The sequence below is a fragment of the Bactrocera latifrons genome, unplaced genomic scaffold (genome assembly GCF_001853355.1).
Source record: "Bactrocera latifrons isolate USDA-ARS-PBARC rearing strain unplaced genomic scaffold, ASM185335v1 scaffold_45, whole genome shotgun sequence".
Classification (NCBI taxonomy): Eukaryota; Metazoa; Arthropoda; class Insecta; order Diptera; family Tephritidae; genus Bactrocera; species Bactrocera latifrons.
In genome coordinates, this window is record NW_017537101.1 from 782,962 (window position 1) to 803,591 (window position 20,630).

The following is a 20,630-nucleotide window of genomic DNA, read 5'->3' on the forward strand; positions in this document are numbered from 1 at the left end:
TTGAAATTACAAATCCAAAAACAAAAGCACTTCATAAAACTTAAGATTTTATATCAGTTAATGTAAGTAATATTTTTTGGTATGGCAACAACTCAGCGACTGCAAAACAAACAGAGCTAACTACCAAAGTAGTACATGTTAGTGCCTGTCTCTTTTTGTTAGGCCAGCAACAATATGCCTTCCACCGATCGTGAATTTAAAAATACATTCCACATACATGTATACAAAACGAACACAAGATGTACAAGAGAAATGAAATCTGGTTTTAGTTTGAACGCGGCGTGTAAGTAAACGGTGCGAAAGGTTTGTTGTTTCTAGTTTGAATTATTTCGGCCAGTGCACTTTAGTTCGGAATTTATTTGTATATTGTCCTCATATTGCTTTTTTGAAGTTAATAATGTGTAAATATCAGCAAATTTAAAAACGAGGGCATATGATTTTGTCAAAAAATCAATTAAAAGTGGAAGTTTTACAAGAGTTATTTCAATGAAAAACAAGTGTAGCAAAAGAAAAATCTTGTGAATGTGTAATTAAGTGCTTTTATGTGAAATTTAGAAAGTCTTATTGGTGGTATATACTGGAAAATCGTCAAATCGTTCAAAGATGTAATAAAATTGTTGAAATAGTGAGTGTTGAAGTGTACGTTTGAAAAAAGGATCTGTTGACCTTAAACCCGACATTTTTACACACATGATTGTTGCATTGAGATTGTTCACCAGTGGATTTGTTTCAGTAGAGGTAACAACTATAAATTTATATGTATATATGTACTTATATGTAAGTATATAGTAGAAGTATGTGTACATACATATATTAAAATAATTATGTTTGTTACACGTCGTTTGCGGCATTCTACTTTTGTTTAATGCATAACAGAAATAAGAACAGCAGTTTCACTAAATACTTCCACACATACATAAAATTCTTGTAATTGTTACCATTACTCGTATCTGTGTGATCATGTAATATTTTAATTGTTGTCATTATTCGGCAATCGTATACCACAAGTGAAGTACGAACAATATATATACATATGTACATATATAAATATGTACACAGCAACTTTAATACGTTGACCTTTCATACCACACCTGGATTCTGTTACATTTTCATATTGCATGCATGTACATACATGTATGTCTGTACTTTTACATTTAGTTGAGTTTATACTTCTCACGCTCCTTTAATTTTTGAGCTAATTGTTTAAGCATATGTTTATGAACATACATTGTGTATACAGATTTATGTACTATATGTAGGCATGTATATATATAGGCAGTTTTATGTCGAAACATCTATATATGTATATGGGTGGTTTTATGTCAATGTTCAGATATAATATACGCATGTACGTAAAGTGAAAAACAATAAGAGCAACTCACTGTTGCAACTTCTCTCATTCTCAGTTTGCGTACCTGTTTTCTCTTGCGAAATGCAGTTGGCTTCGTATTTCAGTTTGCTTTAACAATTGCACTCCGTCAGAAGCAGTGTTCACAAATGTATGTGTGCTTTGGTTTAATATTATTGAAAATGCTGTTTTATTTGTTCTACAATATTCATTTCATTGTTGCTGAAATTCGTACTGATTCGTCATTTTACACTGCACCAACAGCTGTAGGCTGAGATGGCGTTTACAAGGGGATTCCTTTGTCGCTCATTGTCGGCAAATTCGTTTGGTGTTACTCTGTGTGTTTACACGAGGGAAAAGCGTTCAGGAACTCGAGTAGAGTTTTCTGTCTTCCAATTAACAAAATTTTCGCTAATGTTTCTACGGTCGGCTACGCGACACTTAGCCCGTAATGCGTAGTATAAAAACCAGTATGAGCGACAAAAGAGTCCGTGTGTGAACTGGCAATTACAGTGGGTAAAAATTACAGTGTGCGCATTGTGTGAAGCCAGTGAATTAGAAACGTGCATAACAAAATTTACAATTCCAGTGCAAGGCTCTAGTGTCTGTTGCCGTTTATACAACCAGAACTAGGCGAATGCGTATTTTTGAGTAGTACCCAAATCACACGTAAATAAATGCTGAGAGCAAGTGAATCAAAAATCAGATATCTTCGAAATAGTGCAAAAGGTTTTTACATGCAACTTTTTATATTAAATAAATGAACAGAACTAGACGTGGTGAGAAAAATTAAATATTCATCACATGAACTTTTATAAGCGGATATTTTTGAGTTATGACAGTCAAAGTTGGACAAATAATACTTTCGATAGATTCACATAGCCAATACGATGACGTTACCGTAATTCATTTACGGAACGTGTTTGTTCGCATTGGATGTACCATTTTACTCTCATTTTTAAACAACCTCAAGAACATTGTTTGGGAATACATTTTGGCTGCACCTGCAATTGCTTTTGATGGTTGTAGGATTTTGGAATTTCATGGTTAATATTTCCTTAGTATTTATTATACATATATACCCATTATATAATTTGGCTATAACTGCGTAAGCGGTGTTTACGCCAATAAAGAAGAAGAAGAAGATATACATATTATAAGCAGATACAATTAATTAATTGGAATTAATGTAGAATATTGCCATTGACACCTACGATAGCGATAGTTGACAGTGGTTTAAATACCGGCAAATAAAGCAATTGAATGTCAACACTAAAGTATCGAAGTATGTATATATGTATATAATAAATGCTCATATGTTTGAGTATAACTGGTAGTGTAGGCACCAATGTACACTTGTGTTCATAAAAGGTGAAGTATTAAAGTTTCAGTTCACTCCCTACAAAAGCGATAAGAAAGTGGGTGGATGAATTGCTTGGAAAAACATCGGTAACTGAGTAGAGAGACAACTTAGCTGCGGAAGTAGTTAATAAATAATTGCTTGTCACCAGGGTTTTATTTAAAAAATTTTGGATAAAAAATAAGGTTTCAAATTTTTAATACCAATTTTACAAACATCTAATTTGGTTTTATTTAATCTTGAAAAATTGTAATCTCTAAACAAGCTCTGGGGTATTGAAGATAATTTATACTCTTGCAACATGTTGCAATAGAGTTTTGTATATGTACAATAGTTTTGTTCACCTAAAACTATACGCTATTGAAATCCGAATAACTGAATGAAAATGAAGATATGTATCTTGATGAAACTTAGTACACACACCCTTTTGGGGAAATTGAATATTGTATATTACTTTCAGGGTATACAAATAGTGAGGCAACCGTTAAGCCATTGATAGTGGTTTTTAATTCAAGTTTCGATAATAGTACTTGTTGAACACAAATTGCACGCACTATATCAAACGCCATGTATGCTAACTTCATATGTATTTAGAGTTTGTAACGCCCCACCCCCGTTTTAATAAAAATTGCCGAAGTTGTTTGTATAAAAAGTAAATTGTGCATTTCCAAAAGCAAATACTGTCACCAGCACCAAATAAATAAATGCACTGTCAAAAGCTACAAACATATGCATATACATATACAAACATTTTATGTGCTTACAAATGTGTATATGCCGAAGCCGCGGAATGTGTCATTTCGCTTTCATCCACTTGAACTTGTGCCCGCGGCTTACTGCCTAGAACATCTCTTCGTTGCTGTCGCAGCTGCTGATATGTAAAGTCATCTACTGCGCTGTACATTTGTATGTACCTATATCCATATGTAAATGTAAAAACAAATAAAAGTATGCGTTTATACTATATGCATAGATGTACGTGTATACTTTCGTAGAAAACATAAACCGCACCTCGCCAATGTAGCCTCCACTGTTCTCCATGTCACCATGCACTATTTGGTAAATATGGATCGCATTCACCCGCGTAGTATTTGTATTCACCATTTGGTTTGGTCTGTTTATCAAGTGGTCTATTTATTTACTGCAACGCGCCACAATTTGCGGCTCAGCACGATCAAGTTGGATTTGGTTTTTATTCTCGGTATTTTATTCTTATTCAACTTAGTTTTTTTAGGATTGTCATTATGAATATGTTGTTTTGTTTGCCTCAGCGATAAGCCAGTTCAATGTGAAAGTTTTTATTTTCATTTAGCTGTCTAGAACTTGGCGATTGTCGAATCGACCAAAGAATTGAAATGGTATAATTAAATCAAAATACAATAGAAAAATAAAATAAAAAACTTCTTTACTCTCTCCTATCGAATGTAACTAGTTGACTTTATTGTTGCTTTTACATTTGACATTTTTGGCGACAAAAGCGCTTAGAATATACTTAGCGAGTTGAAAAGTGGCTGACTTCTTTCAGCGAGCGATTTCTAACAGTGCGCAATAAGATGTGAATATAATTGGTTTTGTAGGATATTTACTTCTATTTAGAGCATATGCGATTATTGGAATCTAACAACTTCTTCTTTTTCCTTACTCTCGTAGATACCGCTTACGCGATTATACCAAGTAAAATTATATTGTTCTAATTTTTAACCCTTTGGAGCATCTGTTCTAAGCCTGCTCGAAAACTTGGTGGAAAATATTCGAATTTTAATTTTTGAATTGTTTACATCCTTTACTTAAGAATAATTTTTGGCAATAAGCCTCATATCGTTTTATTTGAAGGTTTACTTTAACATATTTGGAATTAATTCCGCAAATCCGAAAAAATATTTAATATTTCCTAAGAATGATAAAGGCAAGATGGAGTAATCTGAATTATTCCGTAGATACTCATTTCTTAAACAGTGTTGGCCGTACTTTTTATTGAGATTTAATTCGAAATGTTTCTAGTTCTAGTCGTCCAAATTGTTTTATATAGTATTATAGACAATCTGATCAAACAATAACCAGGTTATTGTATTGTGAAACAGTTGTATGAATATTGGGTCAGAAAGATTAAAAATTTCTTAAATTGGTCGTCAAGTCTGCAGCTCAAAAAAGTGAAATTTGTAATGTGATGTAATATTATACGAATATCCGTTTCAATTAGCTTTGCAATACTGTTATACTTTGAAGAGAATATACTATATTAAAACACTTAGGACTATTTAGTTGACATGAAATATACCAATTCATACAATGTCTTGACTTTGATATGTATAAATACAGCATATACAAATATGTATGTATATATCGAATAAATTAATTGTTACAATTGTTGAGATATCCTTGAATATTAAAACGAGTAACCTTCCAATTGCCGATACATGCGTATGCGAGACAAGCAATGCAGAGCTCCTATCACAGTAGTTTGTTGCTTTTACCATTTTTGTATTAAAATCTTGTTAAACTCAGTCCCATTTTAGTTGTGACTTTAGCCTTTTAGGGAAACTTGTCACATTTAAGGACCGAATAGCAAATCAGCTTTTGTGCAATTGACATATTGCTGATTATTGTGATTTAATACAATGAGATATATAAGTATTTATTTGGCATCTTGTCTGACTGCTATTATGTAAAATCACACTACCGTATATGATAACTCCATATCAAATGAAATCTGGAATATTGAAAGGACGACACTAATACATACATGTGCTCTCATTTGGAATAAGTTTCTTGGTTCTTTAAAGTTTAAACAATTGTATTGAATAAAATGAGGTGCGATACATTTTGCAATTATACATAAAAACTTATGTAATAATGACTGATACGGTGAGCTTATTCACGCGTGGGTCAAGGCTTGGGGGAAGGTTGGTGGAGGTGTATACTGTGGGGAACTATCCACCAATATCAGCTTCATGCATCCTGACTATTGTAGGATTTTCGAAACCCAGATTTTCAGAATAGCGACTCCGATAATAGAGCGAAAATAAGTGTACTAGCCTTGAACTTAATGATCGTTCGCTCGAGGGTGATTATGGAAACCCTAACTTCGCTTTACAATTAAGACAAAGACTAGTTTGGGTACCAAATGTTGCAGCTTATAAAGCTAATGAGCTAGAAAGGGCGGGCTCGGTCTCGTAAAGAGCTCGGCTGTCTTCTTTCGGGTTACTATTAGAGATTTGCACCTGGGGGAAACTTGGTGAGCGTGAGGCAACTATTGGTACGCTTGCGAGATTCTTTTGGCCCAAAGTTATTTCTTCCGATATTACATTATTGCTATACACAATAACTCATGCCAAATTCCGGAAGATATATCATCAAATATGGAAGTTTCCCATGCAAGCATTTGATTCCGATCGTTCAGTTTGTATAACAGCTGTATGTTACAAATGAGCAGCTTCTTGAAGAGAAAATGACCTTAGCAAGGTTACATTTTCCCTAATATTTCGTCATAAGTTGTAAAAACATGTGACTAATGACACATTACGTTTTTTATATGGGACCAATTGTTGCCTTTTTGAAAGAACATGCCCTGTGAGTAAAAAATTATACCATTTCTCCCTTTATCCCCGAATCGTTTTCAAGCTTTTACGGCAATGCATCTAAGGTCAAACTTCAATTACATTTATAATATTATATATACAATTAAGGTACAATTGTTGTAGAGTAATCCAGGGGTATTAATAACTATAAAAATTACTCACCCAATTGTGTGCAGGATATCTGTATGGAATGAGAAGTACCCATGCAAGTAAAGATTAAAAAGCACTAATCTACGACTGCCAAAAAGAAGCAATTTGGAAACTGGTTTTCACCATTTGCCAGCTGCTTTATTCATAAAATTTACACTTTACTTCTCCAGTTGAGGATGGCTGCATTCATCTCATATTCGCAGCCGTAAGCTGCCGCTCTTGAAAGTAAGAAATAAAAGATGTGTATTCTATACAAATGCTTGTGTGTATTATTACCGCCAAGGTATTGTATTTCACTCATTCTAGAAACAGCTAGCCTTGATTTTTGTATTCAAACGTTTTGCAGGAATATGAGTTCATGAATATATTCATATGTATGTATGTGTATGTAGCTGCAGAGTTTCCACTAAATATGATTGCTCGACCGTTGTCTGATACCTTTTGTAAATTAAATCTATAGATGTAAAAAATTGCATAACAATTGCGCTACCAAGTCAAATGGTTTATATCATATAGTATTGAAGAGTGAAATGAATAAATTTAAGTATAGGAAATAATTCATTAATAATTGGGATGCTTTAAGGCGATTGGTGAATTTGTGAAATTGTTTTTTTTTTGTTCTGCTTATACATCGAGTGTACATTAGGGTGAGCCAAAACGCCGAATGTTTTTGCTTGGTACTCAGAAAAATAAGTTCTTAGCCACGTCTAAGAAAATATCTCTAAATATGAGCTCTTAAGGGTAACGGAGACCTCTTATACCTTGGACATTTCTATTTTTTTAGAAAAACTCCTATCTCGCTCAACTTGAACTACATGAAAAAATATCTCGTTTCATGAAAAAATATCGTTATAAAGCGGAAATCTCATAATTTTGTATGAGATTTACTGCTATATAAAATGGTCTCGTATAACTGTACGCTGGCAACTCTTTGCTACAATTAAGATATAAAACTGTGTTTTGGCACAGGGGCACCTGTGGGCAAAAAATTTTTTTAAAGTTAGGCTTGTCCCGACCTCTAATAAGTAGTGCGAAAGTATTGTTTTCTTCACAGACGTTAATGCGACGCTGTTTTTTCAAAAAATTTAGTGATTTCACTTTTCTTAGGCCCAGATGATCTTTCAAAAAGATTTTCTCTGATCCTTCCGATATTCCAGCGATGGCGGTAAAATCTCTGACCGTTAATCGTAGGTTCACAAGAAAAAATTCTATTAATTTATTGACGTGTTGACCAGTTAATGTTGTTGACCGTCCTCGGCGTGGTTCGTCGTCAACGCGTTCTCGACCCTCTTTGAATAATTTGTGCCAACCAAAAGCACTTGTTTGCCACAAAAAATTATCACCGAAGGCCTTTGCCGACATTCTGAACGTAAGTATGCCAAAATTTTGAAAAGTTAAGCAATTTGAGGCAGAGGAAATCTAAGCAGTATGCACCACGGTTCTCAAGGCTATTGCGGAAAATGCCTTCCGTTACGCCTATTTTGAAAGTTTTTAAAGAATTGTTACGATTGGTTCAGTAAATGTTTTGAAATCCTATTACTTTCCGGACAAAACCTGCTCTACATCTACATATGTAGAGCTTGTAATTGATGGATCCGTAGCGGTCTAATTGTTTGTAAAAGCAATTTAGAAATCGAAAGGTACAACTTATAAATTATGCTTTGCACCTTGGGCCACAACTGTTAGTCTATTTGTTTCTGCTCAAAAGTGTTAGAAATATACATATGTACTTACATACAGACTGTTATTTTATTAGGGAAATAAATAACTCCAACTGCCATTATCTACAGTTTACACTTCAAAACGCTAGTGACTTTCAGTCTCTTTTCTTCTTTCCCTTTGAATTCAGGTATTATCTATTTTTTCCTATTTTGTCATTTTCTCTCTATTCGCTGCCACAGTGTGTTGTATTTTTTGCCTTAACTTATTATTTGCCGCTTCGCTACAGCAATCTCTTGGCTGCTATCGTCTTTGTTCTATTGTCTGCACAGCACATACGCTTCTTGGAAACCTGTTGGCTGCCGTCAATAATCCGTATTTAATTTAACAAAACAGCTGTGATTTTGTATGTAATTCCGTTCGTTATCCTACGAGGCATTGCAGCTGTTGATCACCTGAAAATCTTATTTTCAGGCTTCACTTGCTATAATCCACCGCTTGTTGGTTCACTTATTCCACTCAGCACTCTTGCCACACATACACATGTACTTATGTATATATGTATGTATGGGAGTGTGGATAGATATTTGGCTTATTGTGTAAAATCATCCAATTAATTAATTTCATTTCACTGAATTCACGAACTGCCTTTGCTTCGATGCGCCATTGATTACTGTCGCASACCAATGCTCATACATACATATGCCGTATAAAGAAGTCGCTTACTTTAGCCTGAACAACGTTTTTAAATCGTTCAATTTTATTACGAAAATTCACGTTTTGAACAACTTTTGGTCAACATTATCGGCCTACTGAGGGTACTATTCCCAACACCATCACCTATATTGAGACCCAGCATTCATTATTGAATAATATTCCACCGAATAGACCGCATCGAGCACATATTGAACAGATATAACAGCCTTAGCTGAGACTGTACAAGAAGAAGTTCGCAGTAAATCGGACTAACGGCGGAAGGACTTGGCGTACTTTACGGCGATATCCTAGTTGAAAAACTTAACGAGGCCCATTTCTGGCTCAATGAGTATGTAAACAAGCAAAGTTTTTCACTTTTGGGAGAGCTGTCATGTCATTCCGAAAAACAACGGTTTGTTGTGATTTGTGGGCCGGTGGATTATCCAAAAACAGTTATCGCACCATGATAACCTACTATTTTATGTCTGAAATTGAAACTCGTGATTTGGGCGACATTTGGTCTCAACAAAACATCGCATCAGTCAATAGATTTATTTAGAGAACACAACACAGCCGATAATTTCACGTTTTGGTCCGGTCGATTGGCCACCTAGATCATGTGACATTACACCGTTAGGCTTTTTCATGTGCGGATATGTAAAGTTTAAACACGACAATTTCTTGAAATTATTTAAGGCAAGTCCGTTTCTCTCGTTTATTGACAAACGGCAGCGTTAATGCAATTAATCCGGATTAACTCAAGAGCTAGTGAAGATAGGTCCGTAGCTAACTCCAATTTAATTCTCAAAATTTTTGAGAGTTAGCTACATTTTTGTTGGCAACATTGTTATTCCCAATTTTAATCTACTGTGAATGAAAAACAAGCAACACTGACAGTTTAATTTTTTATAAAAAAAGGAGTTTTATGTTATGAAATAAATATTGCACTTGCCACTCTTAGCTTTATTTAATCAAAGACACAGAATTAATATTTTAAAAATCCTTGTCTTTGGGAGATGAAAATTGAGTTGGAAGAAAATAATGTAATGATTTATGATAAAATATGCTAAGGCATACTGGATATCGAAGCATTAGATATTCTGAGATTGCTTAAAATGATTTTTTATTAGCGTAATTTTGTGTATTTTTCTTTCGCCTATCTTCGCTCTATACCCATAATTTTATTTTATACTTCACACGTACATACTTGTATATACTAAATGCTAGCATATATAATACATGCATGCTTATTTATACGTACATATTTATATATTTACTTGCAGTATATATGTTGCTAGGCAACCGCAGTGCATTCAATATATAATTCCCGGAATTTAATCAAGGTGCAACGCTTGGCTTAAAAGAAAATACATATAAAAACAAACACAACGCTTCTTGTTGTCTTCATTGAGTCTGTGTTGGGTTGGTGCAGCAAAATAGCCGATAATGGCAGAGTCAACTGTTTTATTATGAGGCCAGACATACAATCTTTAAGTTTATTCTGGTTCCTTTAGCTCTTTTTTCTTCAATTTATTATTATGACTATCTCCATAATTTTAGCGCTTTATTTTACTTCCAAACTTTTCTCTGCGAGCGGATTGAGGGCAAATATCATTAGGCCGACAGTATGTAGTTTATAATTTTCGGTTGAGATTTGTTGGTGTTAGTTATTTTTCTTGAATATTAAAGTGTTGTTCGGGTAGGTAAAGCTCTTCCATGAACTGATAAGAATTAAATTATATTTGAACAATTAGGGAAGGGCTAAGCTCGGGAGTAACCGAACAATTCATACTCTTCCAATATGCAAGGCCAGTGATATATGTATGTACCTTTAGGTGCATGTCCAATTTAGGCACTGACGCGCTTCGTTAGAAGAAAAATACGTCCAATAAATGATATAATTCTTATATTGGCCGATATAAAGTCAGCCGGAAGTTTAAAATTTTCATATTAGTTAACCCGATTTAACCCATTTGTGACATACAGGTACACTGTTATTAGGAAAGCACTTCTCCTAATTTCAATTATATATCTCATACATTACCGTTATTTTCGGCAAGAAGTCAGCCAAGGCGCTGTGGTGCTCATATTTCTGGTTGATCTGGTTATTCGCAGTAAATAAATTAGCTTGTCTATATTCTACAGCTTTTTGAAAGAATGTTATGTGTTAATGAAAACTTCTATAACTCGAAGTTATATATATACATCCCTATTAGGGGACGAATGGGCAGACAATACCACGGATTTCAACTAAGCTGATCACATACATATATATATATTAATTTTAGGTGATTCGCACAACCGTTAGGTGAACAAAACTATTATAATCTGTAACACCATGCTGCTTGATTATAAAAATGGTGTGATATAAATGTGGGCAGTACGATATTGTCTCACCGCGGTAATTATAATTTCTTTGTCATTGCATTATGGTGACTCAGTGCTGGAAAATATTTTCATAGTAGTGAGAAACGAGTATTAATACCGGATGACAAAATTCTGTAGCGATGTAAACAAACCGAATAGGTTGGTATTTAATATTTTGGATAAATTAGGCATTAAAATTAAAAGGATTCGATTTGTTAACTTTAAGACAAAATTCACATGCTTTTTAATACAATTCTAAATTTGTAGAGCTGTTGCTGCTTACTTTTCTTAGCCTGAATATTCGAGTAGTGGGATTGGTGAAATTTCTGAAAATGCTAGAAGCAGTCAAAATAACCGGAAGTGTACTACGTAGTTGTTTTAAGGCTCATTTTGTGTCTGACTTTACTGGCTTACACCTGTACATACGTATGCATATGTATATATGTATGCATGAGTTTGAGGCGGATACAAAGAACGGTGTAGAAACATAATTAAAAATAAGTAAGATAGAATCAAGTTCGGGCGCATTCGAACATTGAACTATTCTCACTAAGTTGTCTTGCTTAATATTCGACTTTAATTCTATTTAAAGGTCTAGCTGACTTAAATCGGTATATATGTATATCATATTAGAGCTAGCGAAAGGTAGGAACTTTTGCCTTCAAATATTATCCTAAGCGCAACGTTCCCACGTACAAAATTTCAATGAAAGCCCTCACACTATGATCAATATATATATAGTATAAAGGCATCCAGAAAATATTATTATATATTGGGTATATAATGTTTATTAAGTTAGTGGTTAATCTGCTTTTTTCTATTTAATGCAAATGTCATCTCTAGCAGTGCTCCTCCGTGTCAAATTTGGATTTTGTTAAATTCTCTTTGAACAAATTCGCCTTTCACTTTGTCTATACAAAATCTAATCGTGTAGCAATTTCGAAAATTTTATATAATATCCAAGTGACACCTCTGATGAACGAACCCATTGTACTCTTGCGCAACATGTTGCCTGAACATAAAAGTAATATTTCAAAATTTCACATGGTAGATATTGTGAAGAGTGCATAATTATGCAAGTAGCGAATGTCAGCATAAGTGGTTGCTGTGTTGCATGTTGAAACTGGTTTTCTTGGAGTTAGCGGCACACACAGAAGGGAAACACACATTTGTATACACAGTACATACTTTTGTATTTTTGTATTTGGCAGCCATTGCACTGGGCTTTTGAAGTGAACAGGTCATGTTTCTCAATTGTTAAAGGGTTAATATATATACAATGTACTCATTTAAGTTTAAGCTAAATTAGCCGGGAAGTTATTATGGTATGAGGAGAGGAAATTATATGCAGTGAACGCTGATTGCATACTAAGTAACTAGCTTGTCAAACATCGAGCCGACAATATCTCATACACTTGACATAGAATAGCAATTATACACACGTATGTAACAAAATAGGCAATTATTACGGTACTACAGCTATGTTTAAAGATATTCCAAAAAAATTTCAGACGTCACGAATTTATGTCTACAAACACTTGCTGAATATTATGTTAACTCCGTTTTTGTGGAAAGACCAGCTTCCGGCGATTTTAGGAAGAGTTTGTCTGCTGCATTCTACATTTGTGTTAAATCATTTAAAAGTATAAAATCCATTTTAAAAATTGATGAATGAAGTATGTACATACGTTCTTATATTTCATGTTAATTAAAGCTTCCTAAATCTAAAAGCATAAATAAATCGAATTAGCATAATTTTTGAACTAATAATTTACATCTTCAAACTTTCATGTTCCACTTTTCATAAAAATACAGCAATATTAATAACTTCTGTTAAAATAATTGCCTCTGTTTTTCATTCGGTGTTATGAAGGAACTACATAAAATTCCTTTGCTGGCATGTGCGTCAGCTGTTTGTTTCCATATGCGGTCTACAACAATAAAAATACTGGGCAAGAATTGTCTGCTGTTTGCGCTCATAATTTTCCTGGGAAGCGTCACCAATTACCGCACGTATATCAGTGAGCAACAGCCCTTCGTTTTCGCTAACATATGAAACTGTGCATATGCAGTTTCAGCGAAAATAATAGGAGTGAGCTAGTCCTGACAACAAAATATCATATTTTTCTCTAGACATCATATTTCAACTCAGTACACATCCCCACAAAGTCTGGAAAGTAATAAAAAAAACGTTGGTAGCGTTTATGGAATTTTACATCCAGATTTACTGGATTTCTTTCCACTAAACTTTGAAGGCCTGCACTTGGGAATACTTACAGGCATATATTATTACAATATACATAATAAATACAATATACATAAGTGATCAGGATAACGAGCGGAATCGATTTCTGTCAGTAGTCAGTAGTATCAATTATAAATTTCCGATTGTAATCGGATTTTGGTTGGCGAAGAGCCTGGCTCCTTTCTATTAGGATATTTTTCTCATTCCCCCGTAGCATGTTACGCTGACCATTTGAGTGTTTGTGAATTACTATATTTTACCAATTTTCAAATCCGAACCTGTAAATCAACAATCCTATTTTTAACAACTGCAAATTCAAAAATGAACAATACATTTAAGTTACGCCATTATTAAGGGAGATCCATTTCAAATTTCCCCTAAAAACACAGCAAACTTTAATGAGGAATATTTATTATCATTCAAAGGAGCATTCTTTGGCATTTATTTATTGAGGATTATTTCTACAAAATGTTGGCCACGGCTACGTCTCAGATGGTCCGTCTGTTGAGTCTAATTTTCTATGACTCATTCCAGCATTTCGACCTGAAACTGTTGAAAGACACGAGTGATGTTTTGCTCCAAGACCTGAATTGAAGCGATGTTGTCCGCATAGTCTTTACATATCCCCACAGGTAAAGGTATAACAGTGTGATATCACACTATCTTTGTAACTAATCCACCGGCCCAAAACGTGAAATTATCTGCTCATCGAAGTGTTCTCTCAGTAAATCCATTGATGCGATATGTGGGAAGTGGCGTCGTCTTGATGAAACCAAATGTCGCCGAGATCGCAAGCTTCAAATTCAGGCAGCTATCATGGCGCGATAACGGTCGCCATAGACGGTCTCATTCTTACTGGCATCCTTTTTGAAAAAATATGGACCGATGATTCCACCGGTTCACAAACCACACCAAACCGTTCTCTTTTCTAAATGAAATGGCAAATTTTGAATTTTTTCAGATTGCACTTCGTTTCAAATGCGGCAATTTTGCTTCTTTACAAACCCACTGATTGGAAAAAATTAATTTGTTAAGAGGGAAAACCATGGGAAATAAGGAAAAAAATTTAAAAGGTCAGAAAAAAAACTCAGACATACGAACGCCAAACCTTTTGAGGGTTTTACTATACTGACCTAGTACCATCACCCTGACTTGGAATTTCTCACCAGCTGTTGTACTGTGTCATTATTTTGAGTGTAAATATGTATATTTGTGTCGCTGCTATAATTTTGGTCATAGCTGTATATAGATGAAGTAAAAACAATCTAAAAGCAAAAAATGTCAGGAAAACAGACATCACTTACAAAGCATGAGATGAAGAAGTACATGTGAAGTGCACCTGTCTCAGAAATTATTTCAACGTAAAACTTGCACCCAACCAACCAAATAATAAAAAGCTAAAAGCAAATGTTTGTTGACATATAAGTTATGTCCAAAGTGAAAAAGAAAACCACAAAAAGTTTAAACTATGCAACAGTCAAGCCACAGGTCATACAAAGGCTTCTCTGGGAAAGTTAAAATGTTACAATACATGTGTTTTAGAATATTAAGCAACAATTCAAAAAATGCAAATTTTTACTACTCAAAGGCAACTATGCAATAAAAATATTTAACACACCCATTAAATATACAAGCATATTGTTTATAATATACTGCTTGTAGGAAACCAGTTCGTTTTTAGTGCGCCTAACTGGTGAATTTAGTCAAGAAAGCAAAAGCACAGTCTTGCCGTGGTCAAAAAAGTCGTTAGATTAAATTGTTGACTGCATTTCAAATTCTTGCCAATTTAATTACCTTCTGCTATTACTTAAAAAATGTCTATAGTCATATTTTCCATACAATGCGAACGACTTAAATTGAATTTTTTTCGAGAATGCAAAAGTTTGTTCCGTTTTCTACGGACAAAATTTTTTGCAAAAGCTATGGCTTTATTGCTATTCAAACACAGTTTTATATTTCGAGATTCAAGATTCAAGAACAAAAATAAGTACTAAGAATCGAAAATCGCTTTATTGTCGGAGCTTCATCGCCAAAAATTTAATAAAGTTCATTGGTGCACTGTTGTAGAGCTAATCCACCAATGAAAGTTGTAAAAAATAATTGCGCGAAAATGTTCGGGATTTAATTCCAGTTTTTTCCCGAGATGAATATTTTAAGTAACTGTAAACAACACAAATAGCGCTCATATGTAAAAACGTTCTAAGTATGTATAGCATCGAAAATATCAAACTTTAACATAAAGTTGTGGGTTTCCAAATTGCAACACTAGGGTTGCCAAATATCGAAATGTAAATGGTAACCTACGTAATGCTTAGTTGACTCTTTTTACGCGCTTAACTTGGATTCCGCTAGCTAGCCGCACAAGTGTGGAGTAGTTAATGTTTTTCGGCATTTCTCATTTTTGCTTCTCTCTTTCCAAATGTATAACGCATACAGTACATATATTTCCTTAATCGTCTTTGACAATAAAATTTTATTTATATCATGACTCGAATTCGACACAGAGGGTCAAAACAAAACAAGTGAGGAAGACCTAAGTGTTGGTGAAACCGAACATTTTTTAATATCTTGCAATTTGCCAGGATCAAAACCAAGGAAATACTTTCAGGTATAAAGGCTTGTAAGTTATACAAGGTTTTGGGGAAGTTTGCATTCAAGTTTTGCTGATATAGCATATATATATCAAGTCAACTTAATAGAAAAGTCTATAGAGGCTAAAGAAATTGTTCATCCGATTCACCCCTTTTTTGACATACAGCCATATTATTATCAGAAAAGTATTCTCTCTGATTTTTTGTAATACATCTGAGAGATTTACCGATAATTTCGAAAAACAGTTGACAATTAGAACTTTGATCCACATATTCGGTATTTGGAGGCTTGAACAGTGATTGGAACAATGTTATATTTACAGATTAGTAAAATTTTATATTGTTCAATTCTTGAAACGTTTTGGTTAAAAAACATTTATTCAAAGGATTGTGCAGGATCCCCAACAAGTTCCATGGTGATGAATGTTTCTCTGCATGTACATAGATTTGGTACTTTGAGGTGCTTCATAGAAAATCTGAACGCAGTTAGGATCATAAAATTATAAAAAAAAGGATTTACTGAAGTCAGCTGAAATTCTTAAGACAACAAGTAAGACAGGGCTAAGTTAGGGTGTCCCCGAACATTTTATACTCTCGCATGACAAGTTTCATCAAGATATCTCAATTTTTACTCAAGTTACAGCTTGCACGGACGGATAGACAGACATCCGGATTTCCACTCTACTCGTCACCCTGATCACTTTGGTATATGTAACCATATAACTGACGATATATACCGTTATTAGCAACTTTATAGCGAGAGTATAAAAATGATGCACTCTGAATTGCATGAAAATATCTGAGAGATTTACCGATATTTTCGGTGAAAAATTAGGTTAGGCACTGAGTTCTTCGTGTTCGATATCAGGGACGTTGAAAAGTTATAGTCCGATCACGACAATTTTTCCACRDKGGATACCTCAGCTCAAATACCGTATTTGTGTAAAGTTTTATTCCGCTATCATCATTGGTTCCTAATGTATATGTTATACAGAGAAGGCATCAGATGGAATTCAAAATAGCGTTATATCGCAAGAAGGCGTGGTTGTGAACCGATTTCACCCATATTTCGTACATGTCATCAGGGTGTTAAGAAAATATTATGTATCGAATTTCATCGAAATCGGTCGAGTAGTTCCTGAGATATAGGTTTTGGTCCATAAGTGGGCGACGCCACGAGCATTTTCAATAAAAAAAAAAGTATGGATGCAGCTTCCTTCTGACATTTCTTCCGTAAAATTTAGTGTTTCTGCCGTTTTTTGTTAGTCGGTTAACGCACTTTTAGTGATTTCGACATAACCTTTGTATGGGAGGTGGGCGTGGTTATTATCCGATTTCTTCCATTTTTGAACTGTATATGGAAATGCCTGAATGAAACAACTCTGTAGAGGTTGGTTGACATAGCTATAGTAGCTTTCGAGATATGTACAAAAAAGTTAGTAGGGCCGGAGCCACGCCCACTTTTCCAAAAAAATTACGTCCAAATATGCCCCTCCCTAGTGCGATCCTTTGTGCCAAATTTCATTTTAATATCTTTATTTATGGCTTAGTTATGACACTTTATAGGTTTTCGGTTTTCGCCATTTTGTGGGCGTGGCNAATTTCATTTTAATATCTTTATTTATGGCTTAGTTATGACACTTTATAGGTTTTCGGTTTTCGCCATTTTGTGGGCGTGGCAGTGGGCCGATTTTGCCCGTTTTCGAACTTAACCTTCTTATGGAGCCAGAAATACGTGTACCAAGTTTCATCATGATATCTCAATTTTTACTCAAGTTACAGCTTGCACGGACGGACGGACGGGCAGACAGACATCCGGATTTCAACTCTACTCGTCCCCCTGATCGCTTTGTTATACATAACCCTATATCTGACTCTTTTAGTTTTAGGACTTACAAATAACCGTTATGTGARCAAAACTATAATACTCTCCTTAGCAACTTTGTTGCGAGAGTATAAAAATAACGATAATTGGATACTATAAGTAAGCAATGATTAGAAGCATAGGAGTAGACCCTGTATTTAGTGGAAGCAAGAAAACATAATTTTATTTTAGATTGGCCATCACAGTGTTCGGACGCTAATCCAATACATAATGTTTGGGCTTTAATGAATGTTAAAATCTCAATATACCTGAAGGTTGCTTTATGTGGAATATGCGTAAAATTTAGTTTAAATTTTCCAATGCTTCCTTCGTTTAAAGCTTCTCTTCCCCATTAGCAGATTGATAACTTTCATCAATATGCCGGATATAATCAAAAAAAGTTGTAAATAAATAAAAAAAAAAAAACCTCGAAGACTTCCGCTCATATGTTACAACACAAAATATGTCTGCACATATAATTTCTTTACTAAGGTATATAAAAAATAATTTTGGTGTTTTACTTCCACTTGTTACCTGTTTACGTTATTTCCCATTTGTTCGGTAATCAAATTTCTAGACATAAAAAATAATAAGAATTAAGTAGGAAGCTTCATGTTAACTGTTGTTGCATTTCGGATATAGCAAGTGAAATGCAATCCTCGTCGAAAAAGATATTTCGTGCGTGAGGGAGAAGGCAGATTCTTGGTAATGTCCGCTTTGGAATAATTTTCCTCATTAAAAACTTTGATAATTTTTTAAAATATTAGTTTTGATTTTAATAATCAGTGTATAATTAAGTTATTGTCTTAATATTTGTATTTAAAAAAGTACGCTTTATTTGATATTTTTACATTTTCTTTATATTATTTTACATTACAACCTATTTTATTTACTATTTTTTATTCATAGTATTCCAACACCTTTTCTCCTGCTCACGGAATAACTTGCCACAACGAGATGCACTAACATAGAGAACGAAAAGGCGGCGAAAAGGAAAGAACCAGACAGTTGCAATAGTAATTATTATTATTCTACTCAACTGTACAACAGTGATTTTAATTGAAAACGTGCCGGTAGCAGCTACAACTAGCGGTTGCATCCACATTTCACCAAAATACTTTCCACCTACGACAGTCGCAGTAGCAGGCTTTGGCGCTTCCCGGCGACACTATGACTGTAAAACTAACAAAATTTTTCAGTAGCGCAGCCGCCATACCAACGATGACGACGGCATCGCCTTCCAGTGACACGGCTGCCACAAGCTACCATCATCAACAGCAACACATGCAATTTATGCAACAGCAATCGTCGCTAACATATAATCCGTATATTGCGGGTGGTATGGATAGCGACGAGTTGTATGATGATGACAACATGTCGTTATACTCGAGCGCCACCGCTGGCAGTGGTATTATGACGCAGCGCGGTCATTCATGCAACAATTCACAGCGTCCGTTGTTGGGTGAAAGGAAACCGCCAAAAATGTTGTTGAGTAGCAATGCAACGAAGAAAAATAAGAAGTCGACTGGTTTTAATCAACCGCAACGTCACTTGCACCTACAACAACAGCAACAGCATGAAGGAAAACCACAATTGCTGCCGCACCAGAAATCGTATATCTCGCCGTACGTGCAGCAACAGAAACGTGATAGCGCCAAGGGTTTGCATGGCTTTAACGATTTCGATATTTTGTCACAGCAATATACGGAGCATTTACGTAGTAGTCCGCATATAGGCTACCCTTATGGCAGCCCCCCTTCACCATCGGCAAAGTCTAATGATTTCGTATTCGATCCGTTGCCGCAGCAACACATTTTGTATGGGAACGACGTGGTGCACCAACAACAAAATGCGAATCAGTATCGGATACAACAAACAGGAAATGACATTAATGAGACGGATTACTCTTATTATGAGCGAAACGCTTACAATGTTAGCGGTAGTGGTAGTGGCAGCCCTGATGGTGCCAGTAATGATGTCCCGGCCGCAGTGCATTATGTGGGTAAATCGTCACGCTTTGATGATGATTTTTGCACTCGCCGTAATGCCACATTTTCTGAGCCGCAACCGGTGTTATTATCAGAGCAGGCCTGGACGCCTCCGGTTCCCGCCGTTACTGATGACATGACCGGTCCTTTCATATTTGGTAGTGTACCTCCTGAACGTTTTAATCATCACCGACCACAGAACGGCGATAACACGTTATCAAAGCTACCAAATGGGCTGGCTTACACTAGTTCACCGACCGCAGGCGAAAGCCTCTCGGAATGTGTGATAGATGTGGCAGACAAACACCCACCGTACAATGACCAAGTGACTGTGGTAAGTGTATATTATATATATGTATGTAAGTTGTAAAAATTTTAAATTATTTTTTTATACCAAATTATATTGTTCAAAAAACCCACCTAACCTACAATGTTAGTATAGTAAAGTTTAGCTATTAGAATTAATCAAGGTGTCTTAAATATTGAAGACAATTATTTTGAGTTTCTGAAACAACGCTTCGAAATTAAGGAAATGATAATTCCATAAAAATCGCTTTCCTAAAAAAGGGGTAAATCATGTTGCTGAGCACCTTAGATTTAATTAACTTTTTCGAATCTTTTCATTTGATTTATATTTGAAATATTTTGGGATCTGTGAAGTTCTAGGATTTAATTTCCATGAATTTGAAAGAACGCAAGAATTTATTAAATCGTGTGACATCCATACCTATGTTTTCTAACAACGCGTGTGCTCTTTGATGACTTCTATCATGTTACACAGTTA

At 34.9% G+C, this 20,630-nt stretch overlaps 1 protein-coding gene across 1 annotated transcript in view; it reads left to right on the top strand.

Moving 5' to 3' along the window:
- Positions 1-256: 256 nt before the first annotated feature.
- LOC108973057 overlaps positions 257-20,630 on the top strand; it is a 64,298-nt gene continuing 43,924 nt past the window's right edge. The window contains exons 1-2 of the mRNA XM_018940076.1: positions 257-738; positions 18,768-20,180. Of these exons, the coding sequence (XP_018795621.1) occupies positions 19,029-20,180 (1,152 nt within the window). The 5' untranslated portion in view covers positions 257-738; positions 18,768-19,028. The remainder of the gene's footprint in view (positions 739-18,767; positions 20,181-20,630) is intronic.